Source organism: Triturus cristatus, chromosome 3_1, assembly GCF_964204655.1.
Source record: "Triturus cristatus chromosome 3_1, aTriCri1.1, whole genome shotgun sequence".
Classification (NCBI taxonomy): domain Eukaryota; kingdom Metazoa; phylum Chordata; class Amphibia; order Caudata; family Salamandridae; genus Triturus; species Triturus cristatus.
The window spans coordinates 63,502,065-63,519,873 of record NC_140583.1 but is presented as its reverse complement, the minus strand read 5'-3'; the positions used below and the strand labels follow the sequence as shown (position 1 = coordinate 63,519,873).

At 44.3% G+C, this 17,809-nt stretch overlaps 1 protein-coding gene across 2 annotated transcripts in view; it reads left to right on the top strand.

Annotated features, from left to right (window-relative positions):
• Window positions 1-17,809, top strand: part of LOC146859710 (uncharacterized) — a 296,642-nt gene that overhangs the window by 216,676 nt on the left and 62,157 nt on the right. For both annotated transcript variants that reach the window (XM_085643456.1, XM_085643457.1), the window contains exon 5: window positions 5,164-5,395. In XM_085643456.1, coding sequence (XP_085499582.1) covers window positions 5,164-5,395 — 232 coding nt within the window. The remainder of the gene's footprint in view (window positions 1-5,163; window positions 5,396-17,809) is intronic.

Genomic DNA, 17,809 nt, shown 5'->3' with positions numbered 1-17,809 from the left:
AGAAGTACCCTATGGACACTGGAAGGCCTTCACACAGATACATCTGATTGCAATGTATGCCCTGGAGGGGAGGAAACAACGAGTTTTGGGTACGGGGCTATCAGATGTGTATGTGGTTTCCCTATTGCAGAATGTCAATAAAACTAAGTTAAACAAAAAATAAATTGAAATAAAGAGGCATCAGGCCTTGAAAAGTGAAAACTATTTAGACCTCTTGACTGCAATTAAAACAATTGAGATGCGAAAGTGATGTGAAGAAAAAATATAATTTAAAAAGGAGAACTACGAGATATATACCTTTGATCCAATCAACTATACCTTCACATAGGATTGTGTACATTGACCTAGCAGGATAAATGTATATACCTCATAAACTGTTTTTTATTGTTATGTCTTATTTTCTGATCTTAATGCTGAGAAACTGTGTACCTACATTAACAAAGCTCGGTGATTTCTGCTATTCATTCTTGGAACTCTGTGCGACTGCCAGATCACAATTCAAAATTCCAGCACGGTCAGTTCTGCATTTCTTTTTCTGAGGTCGGTGAAATGAGTATCAGATATGACCGATTGAAAATAACCGCATAAAAATGCTACATTTAAAGAAATTTGGATAAAAGTGCAATATAAAGAAAACAATCACATTATAAAACTGTGATTCCTTCTTTCTATCTGTTTTACATCTGTGACACATTTTCATTTACAGAAATCTCTATTCTAATAACCTACCATAAATTAACTCATCATAATAATTGTAAGGGTTAGGATAACTTTACAAAAAACTAGGTTTCATTGCTGGTGATATCACAGAAAGGGCCATCATATGACCACTCACGCCCACTGTGTCACAGCTAACATTAATGTAACATTAGCAGTACTTAATTTGTAATACAATATGTGCCAGGGCCCTGGTCAGGAGGCCACTGCAGCTTGCACCACCCATGGACCCTCTCAGTGCTGCCAACAACAATACCTATGCAACTACTAACCCTCACACTCCTACAAGTGTAATAAAGGAGACTATTCTAGACCCCCAAAGCTATGAGAATGGCTTGGGCAGCAGGAATTATTCGTTTTGAATGTATATTGAATTAATAAACAGCTGTTACTCTTCTCGACTCTAAATTACAGACAGCCCACCATGTGGCAACAGTCATAAGTGCGGGTGTTCACAATTACATGACGGTGCTGAGCAATGGAACCCACCAGATTAAATTAAGCACTGCTGTGATGCACAATAAATACTACGAAAATATTTTATATGGACAATATGTTAATCTCAGTTGTGCCCTAATTACATCCACTATTTTAAAGATCAAGAAATGTATTATGCTGTTAGTCAATGGCTCGCCTGAGCCCTCATTTTGTAGTTGCTGTCAGTCACAGTGGTAATGTGGAACATTACATCAAGGCATTACCAAAACATTTAGAGGTTGGCCAATAAGAATGGGGAATTACCTATGGTAACATTGTTACAGGTGTTTACCTCAGCATATTTTTCCCGTCTTTAAATACAGTGTAGCAGTGAAAACATCAGGGGCCGTATTGCACAAAGTGCCCCGGGGCGCAACGGGCATGTGTACCCACTTGGTCCCTCGGGGTACTTTGGTATTACAAAAGAGTACACAGATGCTTGAGTGACTTCTTTTGAAATACTCATAGCTCTGGTGCACAAGTAGCACCAGTACTAGTGAGAGGTTGTTCCCTCATTTTTACGAGGGCATAGCCCCATGCAAATGACGGAATCACTTTGTCTCTGCACCTGTGCTACATTATGGACAAGGGCGCAGAGGCAAACATGCCCTTAGAAAGTGCACTTCCAGTGCACCGCAGAAAGGTGGTACACTGGTACTGCACCTCCTGAGGGCAGCCCTCCGGAGGGTTCAAAGGGGTCTCCCGTGGACCCTCCAGACATCCCTCTGCTGGTGGATACAGTGACTCACTGCACCCAGGGGGGATCTCTCTCCCCTCGATAAAGTGCAGGTGGGCTGCTGCCGGCACAGAGAAATACAGAGCGGCTTGTAAGCAATCGCTCCATATTCCACTGAAGGTACTGCCCCTTGGGCAGCGTGAGTTCGTACCTGTTCTTGCGGCCGAGCATTCATAATAATAGTGAGGAACATCCCGCTCTGTGCCAGGCTCACCTATTGAAATGTGCACCATGGTGTAAACAAGGACAGACCGCCCAATGTATAATATGGGCCCAGGTGACACCTACACCATTTGCACTGCTTCACTGCATTTCCGCTCACCTTCACATGAGGGAACAAGATTCTATCCATGAGTACAGCTTCATCTTTCTCTATTTCTAACGTTAATCTGTCAGTGGTGCAATGAGCAAATATACATTGTTGATTGCATAGGCGTTGACCACTCCCTGCTGGTACCTCTTGGGACCTACAGGGGGAGTTTGTATGCTGGCTACTCATACTATGCCTTTCAGCCTGCTGAGATGGATACCTGGTGCACTATTAAATTGGGTAACAGTAACACTTCAAAAACATCACACAAGCACATACAGACCAATTGATATGGTGGCCTTTGAATAAAAATGCACTCATCTAACAGAATTCTTTTTTAATGTGTGCCAGATGCTGCAAATGTAAATAACGTGTTTTCCAGTTCAAGAATACTAGTTCACAGAGTGCCGTTTTCCTCTACCTCCACTCAGCCTCTCCTTCCTTCTCCCTCATCCTCCACAGGAAAGTTGATCTTCCCTCCCTCACTGTTCACTCTGTTCAGTCACCTCCATTCAGAACCTCTGCTTTCTTCATCTTTCTTGCAGCTCCTTGACCTCTCTCCCTTATCCAATCAGTCACCTCCATTCAGAACCTCAGCCTTCTTCATCTTTCTTGCAGCTCCTTGACCTCTCTCCCTTCTCCCGCTTCAATGAACTTCTGTTATTTCAATAACCAGATACTTTTTAGGGTACACTGTACAAATACACGCCATGTTAGGGCACACCGATATTCTTACCCTCATACGCCCCTTTTCTCTCTCATCATAGCCCACTGCGTAAGCCTTCTATCGCTCCACTTGCTTTGATCAGTCATTCATCTCCCAATTCTCCTCTTCACAATTCTTTCTTCTTACCATAGCCTTCTCTTCTGTGCCCTTACTTACATGGCCCTACAAAGACCGCATTCTCACTTTTCTCCCTACAAACCTTCCTCGCCTCTCTCTTATCATCCCAAAGCCCTTCTTCCTCATTCTCTTTCCCTCGTCTTTTCCTCTCCTCGTCTTCCTCCTCCTCTTCCCTCACCTCTTTTCTCTCCTTCACTTTCCCTCAGTCAGCAAGTTGCAAAGTGAATTAAGCGCTCCATTTTGCCAGCTGGGTTCCTCAGGCCCTCGTCTGTTTTGGTCCCTCATCCTTCCAGTATTGAGAGGGTGTGGCTTAACGGCTAGAGCAGCCGACCTTGCAGCTGGAAAACCAGGTTCAGACATGGTGGGAGGCTCAAGTATCCTGTGATTCTGAGCAAATCACTTAATTTCCCTGTGCCTAAAAAACAAACATGAATGTGTCCTGTAATGCAACTGGCACTGTATTACAATAGTGGGGGCGCAACGGGCATTTGCGCCTGCTTTGCGCGCCCCCGGGGCACTTTGGTATTACAGAAGGGGGCACAGACGCTTGTGCGTCCCCGTTTAGTAATACCGATAGCGCTGGCCCACCTACAGGGGGCGTTCCCTTATTTGCATAGGGGTGTGTCCTATGCAAATGAGGGAATTCCTTTAGCTCTGCTCCATATTACAGAAGCGGGCGCAGAGGCAAAAAAGCTCTACGGAGCCCACTGGAGGGGAGAAACCAGACCTCCCCTTGCAGGGGGGTGCAGTCACCTACTGCACCCGCCTGCAAGGGTATCTCTAATCCCCTTTTCACATTGCAGGCGGCAACCCTCCTGCACTTTTAAACACAGAGTGGCTGCTGTATTTTCACATGAATGCGCTGGCCCCAGGGCAGAACGAGTTTGCAGCTGCCCTGGGGGCAGTGCATTCACTATAGTGGGGCTCATTGTCATTGTTTGCATCCAGCGCACCTTTTAAACAGACACTCTAGGAGCACTGACAATCTACTCCTGAAACCCTCTCGTTTCAGCAAGAAAAAAACTTCGGACAGAGCATTCTCCGGAGCAGCACCAAGAATCTGGAATGCCCTACCTCCTTGCAGCAGAAAAATCTTTTCCACGCCACTATTCAAAAGGGAGGCGAAAGCATTCTTGATGAGCAAATTCCTCCCTTAATCCCGCATATGCCTCATTGCTTGGGGCCCTATCAACACACCGGCTATTTCACGGTCATGCAAGACACTGATCCAGTCTACTACCTCAAACTGTTCTACATTCCTTAATGACACCTTCGCAACTATGACTTACTTGTACCCAAACATGTCCCCACTGCTCCGAACAAATCATCCCTTTTATCGCCTCTGCTACCTGCCAAAACTTGTGAACAATGCTCTTGCAAAATGTTGTATACTTACTCTCCTCTGTTTTGTAAAGTGCTCTGATACCCTACCCTGGGTCTTGTCGTGCTATAGAAAACTCTAAAAATAAAATAAAATTAAAAAAAGTTTCGCCGGGTGCACACAATGATAATGCATAATACGGCCCCTGGTGCTCATGTACAGACTCTAATCGCTTCGAGTTCGCGCTGCACAAAACTGCAAAACAGCACGCAGAACAGAAAGACGGAGCAAGGCAAAGACAGACCAACCACCCAACGGGAGAAAGCAGGAACCTGCAAGAGTGAGATAAAGGGGCAGGGAGTGTCTGGCTCTGATTTGAAGAGGCATGAGGTGGATTCAAGACTATACAGCCTTGCTATTCATCATGCCAACATGTGATTGCGCCGCACGCATGATTCTGAATAGAGCCTGTGGCATGAGCACTCATTCTATTACACATTAAGCACTGGCGAGTAAATACAGTTTCTGAAGACCATGGATCAAGCTCTGTTACTCAGAATTGAGACATATGATGATGATTCTAATAAGCTTAAGGGGATCTTAATCGTTACCTCTTCTTCCTGATATATTTCAAATATATAATCACATAAAAGTATTTTCGAAAACTATAGACAAATGACCCACTCTAACCTATTGTAATTTCTTCTCGACTTGTTTAATAATGGTTAATCTGAATATATTTTTTTTTATTTTTCTAGCTCCATTAAACTCTCGAGGAACAAAAGTGCTGATAATCCAGATGTGAAGCAAGTTAGGAAACTAGTGACACAGGGGTCTGTGGAAAGGATTGCTGAGTGCAAAACAGAAGCGGGGGGTGCAAAACAATGCACTGAAGGGACTGCTGTGGAGGATGAGAAGAAGCCTATACCTCATATCGAAGCAAGACAGACCCTCCATCTGCAGCTGAGCACAGCAGGCGATGAGAAAAAGGTAACACATTCAAGAAGCAAAAAAGGGAGAATTCTGAAGATAATGCACGGGGCTTGCAGCTCGTTGTTCTGTTCTGTTCTCTTCTTCCTTACTTGCAGTGTGCCCATTTACTATAGGTAGACGGGGAAATTGCTAACATCCCATCAAGATGACCATAGACTTTGTGCCCCATTTGGTATCTCTCGTGTTTCACTCAGCAACCCTGCTTGCACTTGTCATACAAAGAGAGATGCTTCTATCCTGCTCCTCTCCAAATCTGGCATTCTTTTTGAACGCTTGGCATTGTTCGGAGCACTAGTAATCTTTTGTATTTGGGAATTAGTAATTATGGAAAGAACGAGAACATTTTTAAATGAGTATTTAAAATCATGTTATACATTCTAGAAATTAGAATAAAATGGTTTGCAACCGCAGTTGCATGAGAAAAAGGCTCTGGCGCATGGGGGGTCACCATTTGCGGTCTGGCCAATCAATTAATTTTTATCCATAACTAATTTAGGTCCTGGTTTAAACCATAGCAGCGTTTACTCTCTCCGTTGGAGTAGCATAGGCCATTATGTCCTCCCCCCAATTGACAGAAGACTGCTACATTTAGAGATCAATGCCAGGCCCGCCTTGATCTCTGCGCCTTCAGAAATACTGCCTTCCCGACAGTTCCCCTTAACCCCTTCAGTGCCCCGCCCTTTCCCCCTCCTGTGCCGGGCGTTGTATTAGCGGGCGGGGTCCATGACGAGATAGTCTCGTCATGGGCACAGCGCAACCGCGCTCCATGACGAGACGATCTCGTCATGGGCATAGAAGAGGTTAAAGAAGGCAATAGAGGTTTGGTGCTTGCCTGTCATCTGTTAGGCGGCTGTTTACCAAGCTTTTTATTTTTCTGAAACAAACTCCTAAAGCGGGAGTTTATTTTCAAGGTTTTTCCTGGTGGTGACAGAAAGGAGAAAATTCATTAGCTCTTCTGCACTAAATAGGGTGGGAAGTCTGAAGCCCTTACTCTAATGACCCCTACATTGTCACACCCTTGGAGTAAGTTTTCAAATAGCGGACCCAATTGGGACACTGTCGTCGGATGACTGACATATTTCTTTGAGCCTATTTGTAATGAAGATGCAGGAATCAAGCAAAAAAAAACACTCTTAACTGGATCCACCACGCTTTTGACTAGAGAAGGTATTAATAACGCTGAGACATTCAGTGCAAACGTAGCGTTGACTTCAGGATTCCAGGAATAACTTTACACACTTATGGCGCTGCGTTAATTATGTTGAAAGCATTGTCCTAATTGTGCGCGTTATATTCTTGTTGTGCCTCGGACGAACGGTATCCTAGCAACGCGTACGCAGGGCTACGCACGCACGTTGCTATCACGCTCACAAGCTCAAAGCAGACACAAACAGCGGCTTGATGATCGCGCACAGAACCAAACGCGTTCTAAGTAGATGCAGGCAGCAGAGACGCGCTCGAGACACAGCGGTAGCAGAGACGCGCTCGAGACACAGCGGTCTAACTTCAACGGGGAACTGTATAGCTGCCGTGTACCATTAGTAACACTTCTCACTGAAGTGCCAGATTTAAGAACTTTCTTACATTTTTTAACAAAAAGCAAAGGAAGAGTCAATTACTTTGCCGGTGGAACCGTCACCGACTTTGTTATCGTTTAAATTTCGTCAATGCGTGACCACAGCATTCCATTCATGTGCACCTACCTTCCAGCCGTGGCTTGGGTGATGCAACAGTGCCTGCAGGAGCCTCGTGTCTGAAGAGGTGGAGGCAGACACTTCAAGTCGTCGTTGCTGCCACATCAGACCATCGCTGCCGCACCGGACCGTGGTGTCCTTCTTGATTTGGCAGAATAAAGAGTTGCGGTTCACATCTGATGTGGAGACATCATCAAAACTTCCAAGGCATGGTCTGGACTTCCAGTTGAAGTACTAATTTTCTGGGCATGCGCGGCGACACACATACCCTTTTCAACTGGAAGTCCATGTTTATACGTGCGCGGTGATGAGCACACCTTACTTTATGTAATTAGACTTTTGTAAAAGCGCAAGTCTACACAACGTTGTGCACATTACAGTGATTCTTCAATTTTAAGCATTTTGAGCTGCCCGGTGATGCACATACCTATCTGTTTAAATCAATTTTTACTAGGAAGCAACGTGAGTAGCGCGGTGATGCGCACACCCCATTGGTTTATGGTTCAAGAATTAGCACATCTGATCAAAGGTCATCTCTAAGGGTTTTACGCTCGTTATAGTGTTGGCATCCTGGTATTATACATTTGTTATTATTAACTTTGTTTTGATCACAGTCTGTAGAAGTTTTTCATTCACATGTCAATATTACTAAGTACTTTTGTTTTTCTTCTCTTCTTTTCTCCTTTCTTATTTATAAGCATTACTTGTTTCTTACGTTATGGCATCATCTAGCATGTCCCAGCCACCACAGTTTCTCTCTAATAAAGGTGATCCCATTTTGCCTTGGAACAGATGGAAACTTTTATTTCATTCATACTTACTTGCCATTGGTGGTGAGAAGTTTTCTGCTCTCAGTAAACAGGCAGTTGTGTTACATAATTTAGGGATTGAAGGTATACATGTGTATGAGAGTCTGGATGAAATTATTTTGGGGGGTGGTGAAGGCGAACCAGACAGTGTGTTTGATACGTCGGTCATGATGTTGGAAAGGCATTTTGGAGCTAAAAAAAATGTTGTACTAGAACGACACAAGTTTTTCCCAAGGGTTCAAGGTAAACAAGAAAAAATTGTAAGTTATGTGGCAACTCTAAAAACGCTAGCGCGCACTTGTGATTTCGAACAACTCACTGATTCTCTAGTAAGGGTCAGATAGTAAGATGCACCAATGATGTCAGGGTTCAACAAAAACGTATTGCTAAGAATCCAGATGTTAAAGAAACAATAGATATTGTTGAAGGTCTAGAGAACACAAATATGTGGGTACGTGAGATGAGGGATGACAAAAACAATGTTATGGCCACTGAGGAAATAAAGAAAGATGGTGATAAAGGAGCTGGTGATAAGGGAGATGAAATACAAAACCAGAGTTCTCAATTTCCCATGGTATTCAGCGAAAAACTGGGTTTATTGAAAAATTTTGAGCACATAATTGTTTTAAAGCACGGAGCCCAGCCTTTTGTGGGTAAAGTAAGTAAGGTGCCGAATTTAATGATGAGTCCTTGGAGCGAGAAATCAAGAGACTACTTGAAGCTAGTGTCATTGAGGAGATCGGGTGTTCAGAATGGTTGGCTCCAATTGTTTTGGCACCCAAGGATGGTGGGAAAAATGTTAGGATGTGTGTGGACTTGAGGGAACTTAATATGCACAACTGGGTAGACAGACAACCTCTACCTAACATTTCGGAGACTTAAGCTCTAATAAAAGGTGCAAAGTTTATCAGTGTAATGGACCTGTCCTCCGCTTACCACCAGGTTTTGCTCCATCTGGATTCTAGGCACCCTACATCATTTGTGACGCCAGTGGGTGCATTCAGGTTCATCCGCATGCCGTTTGGATTGGCTTCCACAGCTGCTTGCTTCAAAGAGTCATGCACAAGGTATTAGAAGGATTACACAACGGGCTTATTTTTTAGGATGACATTTTGGTTTACGGTAAGGATGAACAAGAGCATGACAAGCAGTTGTGGGAAGTTCTTACTCGCTTGCAAAACACTGGACTTGTGATCAAGAAAGAGAAGTGCAAGTTTCAAGAAACATCGGTGAGTTATCTTGGACATACAATTTCAGGGGAGGGAATTAGTCCCAAATTGGATTTGGCTGAGAGCGTTGTGAAGGCACTTGTACCAGTGGATAAAGATCTAGTACGATCTTTACTGGGACCAGCAGAGTTTTGTTCAAAAGTTTGTCCCCAATTTTGCTAGTTTGTCTTTACCCTGAGATCATTATTGAAGAAGAATGAAAAGTTGTGTGGTCGCAGGAGTGTGCTATTTCTTTTGACAGCATCAAGAATATTATAGGAAAAATGCCTACTCTTGGGCACTTCGATGCATGCAAGAAAATGTTGTTGACGACAGATGCTAGTAAAAGTGGTTTTGGGGCAGTTTTAGCTCACATTGTTGTTGGTGAGATGAAGATTGTGGCGTTTGCTTCTCGTTCACTCCGTGGTGCTGAAGATCGGTATTCTCTTGTGGATCGCGAAGCATTGGCTGTGTTGGGCAATCCATCATTTCAAGTTCTTCTGTGGGGTATACCTATTCTTGTTAGATCAGATCATCGGCCGTTGTGCCAAATTTTCACATGTAGGGATGCTGAGAACTTATGTCCATGAATCAAGAGGTGGATGGAAGGGTTGACTGAATTCAATGTCAAAGTGGAATATGTGCAAGGTTGGAAAAATCTACCAGCTGTTTGTTTGTCAAAGATGCCTTTAAATCAGTATGGTGGAGAAGTGGACAAGTTGCATGGGTGTGCGAATCGGCGTTTGATGCTGACGAGTGGTCCCAGGCATGCCAGGAGGAAAAGGATTGGGAAGAACTGAAGGATTGGATTGTTAAGCTGAAAGAGATGTGCCATACTCTTTGAAGTGTTTCATGAATTTGAAAGATGAATTGTGTTGAATTGAAGAAAAGCTGTTGCGAGGACAAAAAGTAATACCGCCTTGCGGGTTGTGGAACAAGTTGATTAATTTAGAGCATGAAGGATATCTAGACAGAAATTTAACCAAGGCTAGGGTCAGTGAATGGTATTAGTGGACAGGTATGGATCGGTAAATTGAGGAAGTAGTGAAAGATTGCTGGGAATGTGCCAACATGCACAAAAGCAAGAAAACACATACGATTCCTTTGTCATCAGTGGAGGTCCCTGCCGAACCTTGGTCCAAGTTGGGGTTGGACATTGCTGGACCATTTGAACTTCTGGGTAATGAGGAACGTTATGTGTTATTACTTTTTTTATAACATACAAACAAAGAAACCGTGGATACACGATACATACTGGATGTCAGACATTATCAATTGGTGTAGGGTAGAAAGTACAGCATTGATTTCCTCGAAAAAAAGCATAAAGTTAGAGTCAATTTTCATACATTTACAGTTAATGAGGGTCATACATGAATTATCTACACCTATGAACAGTAAGTCAGGAACAATAATTTTCAAGACAATCTCCCCGATCTCTCTGTTATCAAATCTGGTCCCTCTTCCTCATCTCCCATTTCCAATCCATAGTATTCTATCCATGGAGTCCAAATCTTTCGGAATTTTCGCGGGCATACCCTTGCTTTATATGGTATTTTTTCCATATATAGATCCAAGCAAGCTCTCCATTCCTTAAGTGTAGGGAGTTGGTGGATACCCCAAGCTATATCCCTCTTAGCTACCACTAGACCCAGATTGACCAACGTGAGCTTGTTACGCCGTAAGTCTACCCCTGTTGGGATGCCCAATAGGACATACCTGGCTTCTAACTCAATTTGAGCTTCCAGTATGTTGTTAAATTCCCTCAGTATCTTGGACCGAAATATATTTTAATCAGGCTGCACTCCCACAGGGAGTGTATAAATGTGCCGCGTTCTGTGCGGCATCTAAGACATTCCGGGATGTCCGCTCTTCCCATGTTGTGTAGTCTGGCTCTGTCAAAGTAGGTCCTGTGTAGGATTTTGTATTGGATAAGGCACAGTCTTTGTTTTATTGCCACTTCGCTTGGATGCATAAGGGCAGCTTCCCAGTCAATGTCTTCCATTGGGCCTGTGATGAGCTCCCATTTAGCTCTAAGTGGACCAAGTTTGTCGGGCATGTTGTTAATCAGTGTTCTGTATGTCAGCGAGATAGCCTTGGCAGGAATCTCCTCCTGCAAAAGTCTGCCGTCTAAGGGGGAATATTCCAGCAGTGTCGTGGCATCCAGTCCCTCTGCCTGCCAGGCATGTCGCAATCTAAGATAGGCATAGGTTTGGGTGTCATGTAACTGATATGTAGCTTGAAGTTTGCTGAAGGGTGCCAGAGTGCCTTTCTCTATGATGTCTCCCAGTTTGGAGATCCCTATCAAATCCCACTGTCTAAAGCCTCTCAGTTTTCCAATCTCAGATAATCTCGTTCCTTCCCATAATGGGATCTCTCTAGTAGGTTTCATGTCCCACTTCATTTGCTTTTCAACACTTTTCCATGATTCCAGCACCCTCTGGGTGGCCGGTAAGAGTCGACTACTACCCTTGCCTCCAAAGATATAGTGTGGTTGTTTGTGGTCTCGGAACTGGAGTCTTTCCAGTACATATGTGGGATGGTCTCTTGCGACATGGTTCCATTCGTTAACTATAATGAGATGGGCCGCTCTATAGTAGGCCAAGCCCCCATTGTATGGGTTCCGCAGCAGCGTTTGCAGCGCTATTCTTGTATGTGCCCCATCCCACAGAAGTATACGTAGCTCGTTGTTGAGGGTTGCAAAAATGGTCTTTGGTATTTTACAATAGGTGTTTTGTAAAACATAAAGTAACTGGGGGAGTGTGACCATCTTGTGCATAGCGGCTCTACCCATTATCGTCAGAGGGAGTTTCCTCCATCTCTTGACATCTTTCTGAAAATTTAAGAGGACTTGTTTGATATTATGCGCTAAGCTGGTTGCTACGTCAGTGGTGATATAGAGTCCAAGTTAATTGAACCCCTCTGGAGACATCCGAAGCATCTCGGGAAATCCCGGGGTTCTATGATGCCTCCCACCGGGTATAAAGCGGACTTGCTCCAGTTAATCCTATATCCTGCATTACGGCCATATTCTTCAAATATTTGTAAGATTTTTGGGAGTGTCTTGGCCGGGTCTGTAACATATAATAAAATATCGTCGGCATATAGGGATATGCTTTCCTCCTCTAAAAGTTGTGACCCATCTATAAAACCGCCCAGCCCCTGATGGGATCTAACGACTCACGCCAGAGGTTCCAGTATCAAGGGAAACAGTAACGGGGACAAGGGACATCCTTGTCTAGTGCCCCTCTGAACAAGCGAGCTTGCCAAGGTCGCCCCATTAACTCAGACTTTAGCCTCAGGTGCAGTATAAAGGAGTGTCCGCCATTCCAGAAATACTGGACCAAATCCAAATTTTTCCAGCGTGTCTCATGAATGGCCAATGGCGTTTTTTGGAAAAGGAAGATCTGCGGACGGCTGTTCGCTGCCGTAGGACGCCCTACTGAAGCTCCCCTTCGCCGCTCTGACCAAGGGGTTCCGCCCTGCTCTGCCGCGCTAAATTGGATTAAGAGATCGTTAGCTGTCGGGATGAAGCTTCCTAACGCTTGATTTTCAAAACATGAGCTTAACTAAGAAGGCTATGAGGATTATGCGACGGCGGTAGAGAGGCTCCTTACCTGATGTGCCGCCTCGCGCAAGCAAGCGGAGCAGTTCTTGATGTTCGTGGTGCAAGGTGGCGTTCAGGCTCCGGACCCGCTACGCCGCGCTACAATACAAAGCCCGGTGAGAATCTTTACGCTACCGGGATGGCCCCCCCTAGGAGTAATCGACGAGCCCGGGGTGAGCATGTTGGTGAAATCGTCGCTCTGCCAGTAGCTGCAACGGTGGACCTTGATGGTGAGGAGGAGCCAACAACAACAGTAAGCAGCAATCAGCACAGCCCCTACCCAGGTACTCAGTCAAGCTAGGGGGGGCCGTGTTAGCGATAGCGCTCATGTGAATGCTTCACCAAACACTAATGCAAGTAATCTTGGCAAACCAATCATGCAGTTTTTGAAATCTGGGCAAGCCTCTGTTTTGCTACAGGCTTTTGGCACAGAGACTTCCACTCCGGGTTTTCCAATAGCCGAGGTACTCAACGCTGCAGTTGAGTGTGGGATGGCTAAGAATGTTGGAGAGGTTGGGAAGGATGGTTTGTCTCTACACCCATTTAGTACAGATTACCTTTCAGAGACTGATGGCTTATCACCTGGGAATGTCGAGAACGTGATTTCGAATTCTTTTTCTGTATCCCACGATTTTACCTCGGACTGTGTGGCTGAACCTGCTGAAACTGTGCTATCCGAGCAGACAGAGCCACAAGATGTGCTGGGAGGAATGAGAAACCCTTCGAACCAAGCCCCAACTTCAGCCGGCCAGTCAAAAATTTCTGAAACCAAAAGTGGTAAATTTTGTGGGGCTGGTAGCAGGGGTGGCAGGGGTCGAGGTCACGGGAAACTACAAAGTGTTGGCGCTGCCATCGGGGGCAAGGGCTCCTCAAGATCTGTTGTCAACGACACCAAGAAGAAGGACTTGGGAGCAAGCCCCTTACGTAAATGGGTATCTTCGAAGGGTGAAGTGAAAAATCTTGTTGCTCGATTATCCAACATCGGACTTACTGCAGGGCAGGATAACTCAATAATCGGACAGGTAATACGGTCCGAGAGATCAAGATCTGCCCCTACTACCCCATTGAGAAACCGATAGACAATAGCGACAATACGGCTGATGGTGTAGCACCCTTTAGCCTGGAAAGCAAAGAGATTTCCTTGACTCCCATTACTCAAACTCCCTTCCTATTAAACCCGGCACTATCCATCGATATATACAAGAAAGGCACGATTTAATCAGCATTAGTGGGAAACAGCAGACTTCTCCTAACCCCGGCCCTCAGGGTCTTGTACCTTTGACATCTGTGGACCCGGCAGCTATTCTTGAGCCAGCTAAGAAACACAGATGCGATGTCTCAAATCCTAAGGTAGTTTTGTATTCAGAACCTACTCTAACTACAGTGCTCTCCGTGTTGGCAACTCAGCACGAGGAGACACAGCACTACTTCCAGCAGGCCAGAGCGGATAGACAGGAGATCAAATCGGCACTGGAGGAGGTCGTTACAAAGGTTTCAAACTTGACCACTGAAGTACTAGACCTTCAACAGAGGGTCGCCGAAGTGGAGGAGGTTAATGCTGCTGCCTGTGCCTCAATCAAGGTCCATGATCAATGGATGAATACAATGCAATCTATGGTCGAGGATTTAGAAAATCGTCAAAGACGTCAGAACTTGAGGGATTTTGGGGTACCTGAAGGAAGAGAGGGCGCTGATGCTAGGGGTTTTATCGTTAATCTCTTTTCTAAGATATTCCCAGATCTTCCTGATTGGGATATGGACACACAGATCCAAAGAGCGCATCGGCTCCCCTTAACGGCTAATCCCTCTCGACCCTCAAAATGTCCTCGTCCATTTTTGGTGTGTATGGGGAACTTTCTACTGCGACAGGCTATTTTTTTTAAAGCTCGTCCTACGACCCCAATACAGTTTGATTCACTATCTATTTTTGTTCGTTCTGATCTTTGCAAATAAACCATGGATAGAAGGTGGCAGTTACGGCAGCTTATGGACTCTTTCAAGGCTGTCGGTGCATCCGTATTTCTACAAGATCCTGCTCGGCTCAAAGTGAACAAGGATGGGCGCTCACACATTTTCTTCAACGAACAAGAGGCAAAGATTAGTCTATCTAGATGGCAACAATTACCTAAGAAATAATAGGGGGAGTCTCTAATGGCATTAGCAGTTGCTTTGTATCTGTATGCTTAATTGTATACTACCCTATGCTCTTGGGAACCTGATAACTAATGTATTGTGATTTATTTTGTGATTCATCTAGTATGGCAAGGTGGGTGTAGTATTGCACTGTTTTTCCCTTTTTTTTTAATGTACTTAGAGACACTGTTGGTTGGAGGGGGGGGCTTCTCCCTTGTGGGGGGTGTGCCTGGGTGAGTTGCTGTCTTATTGACAGCTGGGTTAAGGGGTGATTCCTTTTCATAGATACAGTGTTCTGGGGGGGTGGGTTCAGGTAGGGGGGGGGGGGTAAAAATGAAAACAAGCCAAAGGAGTGTTAAAATCTATAGTGCAATTATGCTTCAAGATTGTGGAATGGAAGGATTGTAGTTAAGATTAATTTCCTTCAGCAAATGTCCAGAGTTCGTATAATGTGTTGGAATGTGGCTGGGTTGAACTCCTCTATTAAACGTCGATTAGTCTCCGAGGAACTAAAAGCATATCAACCACAATTGTTGCCCTAACAGAGACTCATCTGGCTTTCAAGGACCGTAATTTTTTTTAAGCAAATGGGATTTGAGTTGATAATCTGTACTTCCCAGACGGTTTCAATTCGAGGGGTCGCGCTTTTGCAAGCACGAAACACAAAATATACTTTAATACGTTCACTCAGCGATAAAAGTTGGAGATGGGTTATTGCGCAACTTTTGGTCCTCGGACACAAAATCACAATTTGTGTGGTTTATGGCCCGAATAGCGATTGCCCTACGGATATCTCTTTTTTAAACACAGAGTTGCTGGGCTGGGATGGTGAACTTTTGCTTATGGGAGATTTCAATTGCGTTTTAGATCAGAAACTAGATTCTTCAAATGTGTTAGGTCGGGTAAGAATGGTATCAACCCGAGCGGCTATCAAACATCTTTTGCGTATACACCAATTGGCTGATCTATGGCGGGCAATCTACCCATTAGCTAACGGTTTTACATATTTCTCACAACCACATTATTCTAGGATAGATATGGTGTTTGTCAACGTATCTAGGCTAGTAAGTTCTAGCATTGAGGTTTGTCAAAAAATTACGTCAGACCACAATCCTTTGTTAGTCTCATTATTTCTTGGATCCCAAACACCGTTTGAGGCGAGGGGTTTTACATTTCCTAAGACTCTGCTTAAAAACCTTGACTATATTCAACTTATGCAAGGTCAGATTGTGGAATTTATAGATACTAATGCCCATACTGCTCCATGGTCTATGGTCTGGGATAGTCTTAAGGCATACATTCGGGGTACTACCCAACCGTATCTATTTCGACAAAACAAGGTTAGAGCACGGCTTGCAGAAGCCGGGAGAAGGGAGTGCTTGGAATTAGAACAGCGCCATACTTTAGCAATATTAAAAAGAGATTCTCGAGAAGCTGATATTTATCAGCAACTTGTAATAGCGAGAGCAAAGACCACTCGTGAGATGAGGGAGAAAATTGCTAGTCAATATCATGAATTAAGACTACGACAGTACGAATATGGAGAGAGGATTGGACGGGTGTTAGCCTATCAGCTTGCGGATTCTAGGGCCCACACGTTAATTAAGAGCATTACTGGGGAGGATGGATTGACTTATTCCCAACCTACAGATATTTTGGAGCAATTTAGGAAATTTTATTTAGACTTGTATAGTGATGACATACCCTGTGATTATTCTGGGTTGGCAACTTACCTACAGGAGAGTGGGTTGAATGTTTTAGAATCTTCCACGACTTTGTCAATGGACAGGGATGTGGACGAAGCTGAAATATCGGACGCAATTAAGGCTTTGCCTCAAGGGAAAGCTGTTGGGGGTGATGCATTACCTCTGGAGTTCTATAGAACTTTTCTAGGAACTCTGGGCCCGGTTTTATTAAAGGTGGTGAATGATATCTTGAATGGTAGAGATGCTCCCCCGTCTTGGAAGCTGACTAATATAATCGTGTTTCTCAAAAAAGGGAAACCTCAGGCTGAGAGAGGCTCCTATCGTCCAATCTCACTTATCAACCATGACGCCAACATTTTTTCTAAGATCCTGTCCTCTCGACTTGCCCCATCTATACATTCAATAGTATCGGATCAACAGCACGGGTTCGTCCCCGGGCGGGATACCACTATACATATTAATACTGCTATAGCAGTGTTTGATGCCGCCCAATTTCTGGGTGGCAATGTAGCTATGCTAATGTTGGATGCCGAGAAGGCTTTTGATCGAGTCAAATGGGGGGCACTCTGGGCTATAATGTTGGAAGTGGGGATTGGTCGTAAGTTTGTTTCGGCTATTCAAAAAATTTATGAAAACTCGCAGGCTGTTATTCAGCTCAATGGTTTGACTTCGGATTTTTTTTCTATTCAGAGGGGCACCCGACAGGGATGTCCCCTTTCTCCTTTGCTTTTCGCAATTTATATTGAACCATTTATTCGTCATTTGATTCAGAACCAGCAGATCAGCCCGGTTTTTTATAACCAAGTATATCTTAAAATAACCGCCTACGCGGATGATATAGCTGTTTTTACAACGGATCCGGCTCAAGCGATGGGGGAGATTGTCCTGGAAGCACAGAGTTTTGGATTAATTTCAGGATATAAACTCAATACTAATAAAACTCAAACCATCACTAATATTGTACACATCCCCCGTTTATCTATTTTGGGCGTTACTCAAAATGCTACCTATTTAGGAGTGAATCTCACTAGCCGTACGGAAGAAATTGTGAAGATTAACTATGAACCATTACTTAAGAAAGTTGCTTCGGATCTGCGTAGATGGCATCAATTACCATTAACTATCTGGGGGCGATGTAACGTCATTAAGATGAATATCCTTCCAAAGTTCTTATATTTGTTTTGAAGCATTCCCCTTCGGGTTCCACTCTCATTTTTTAAACGACTTGAAGGCATTATAAGTAGCTTTATCTGGGGG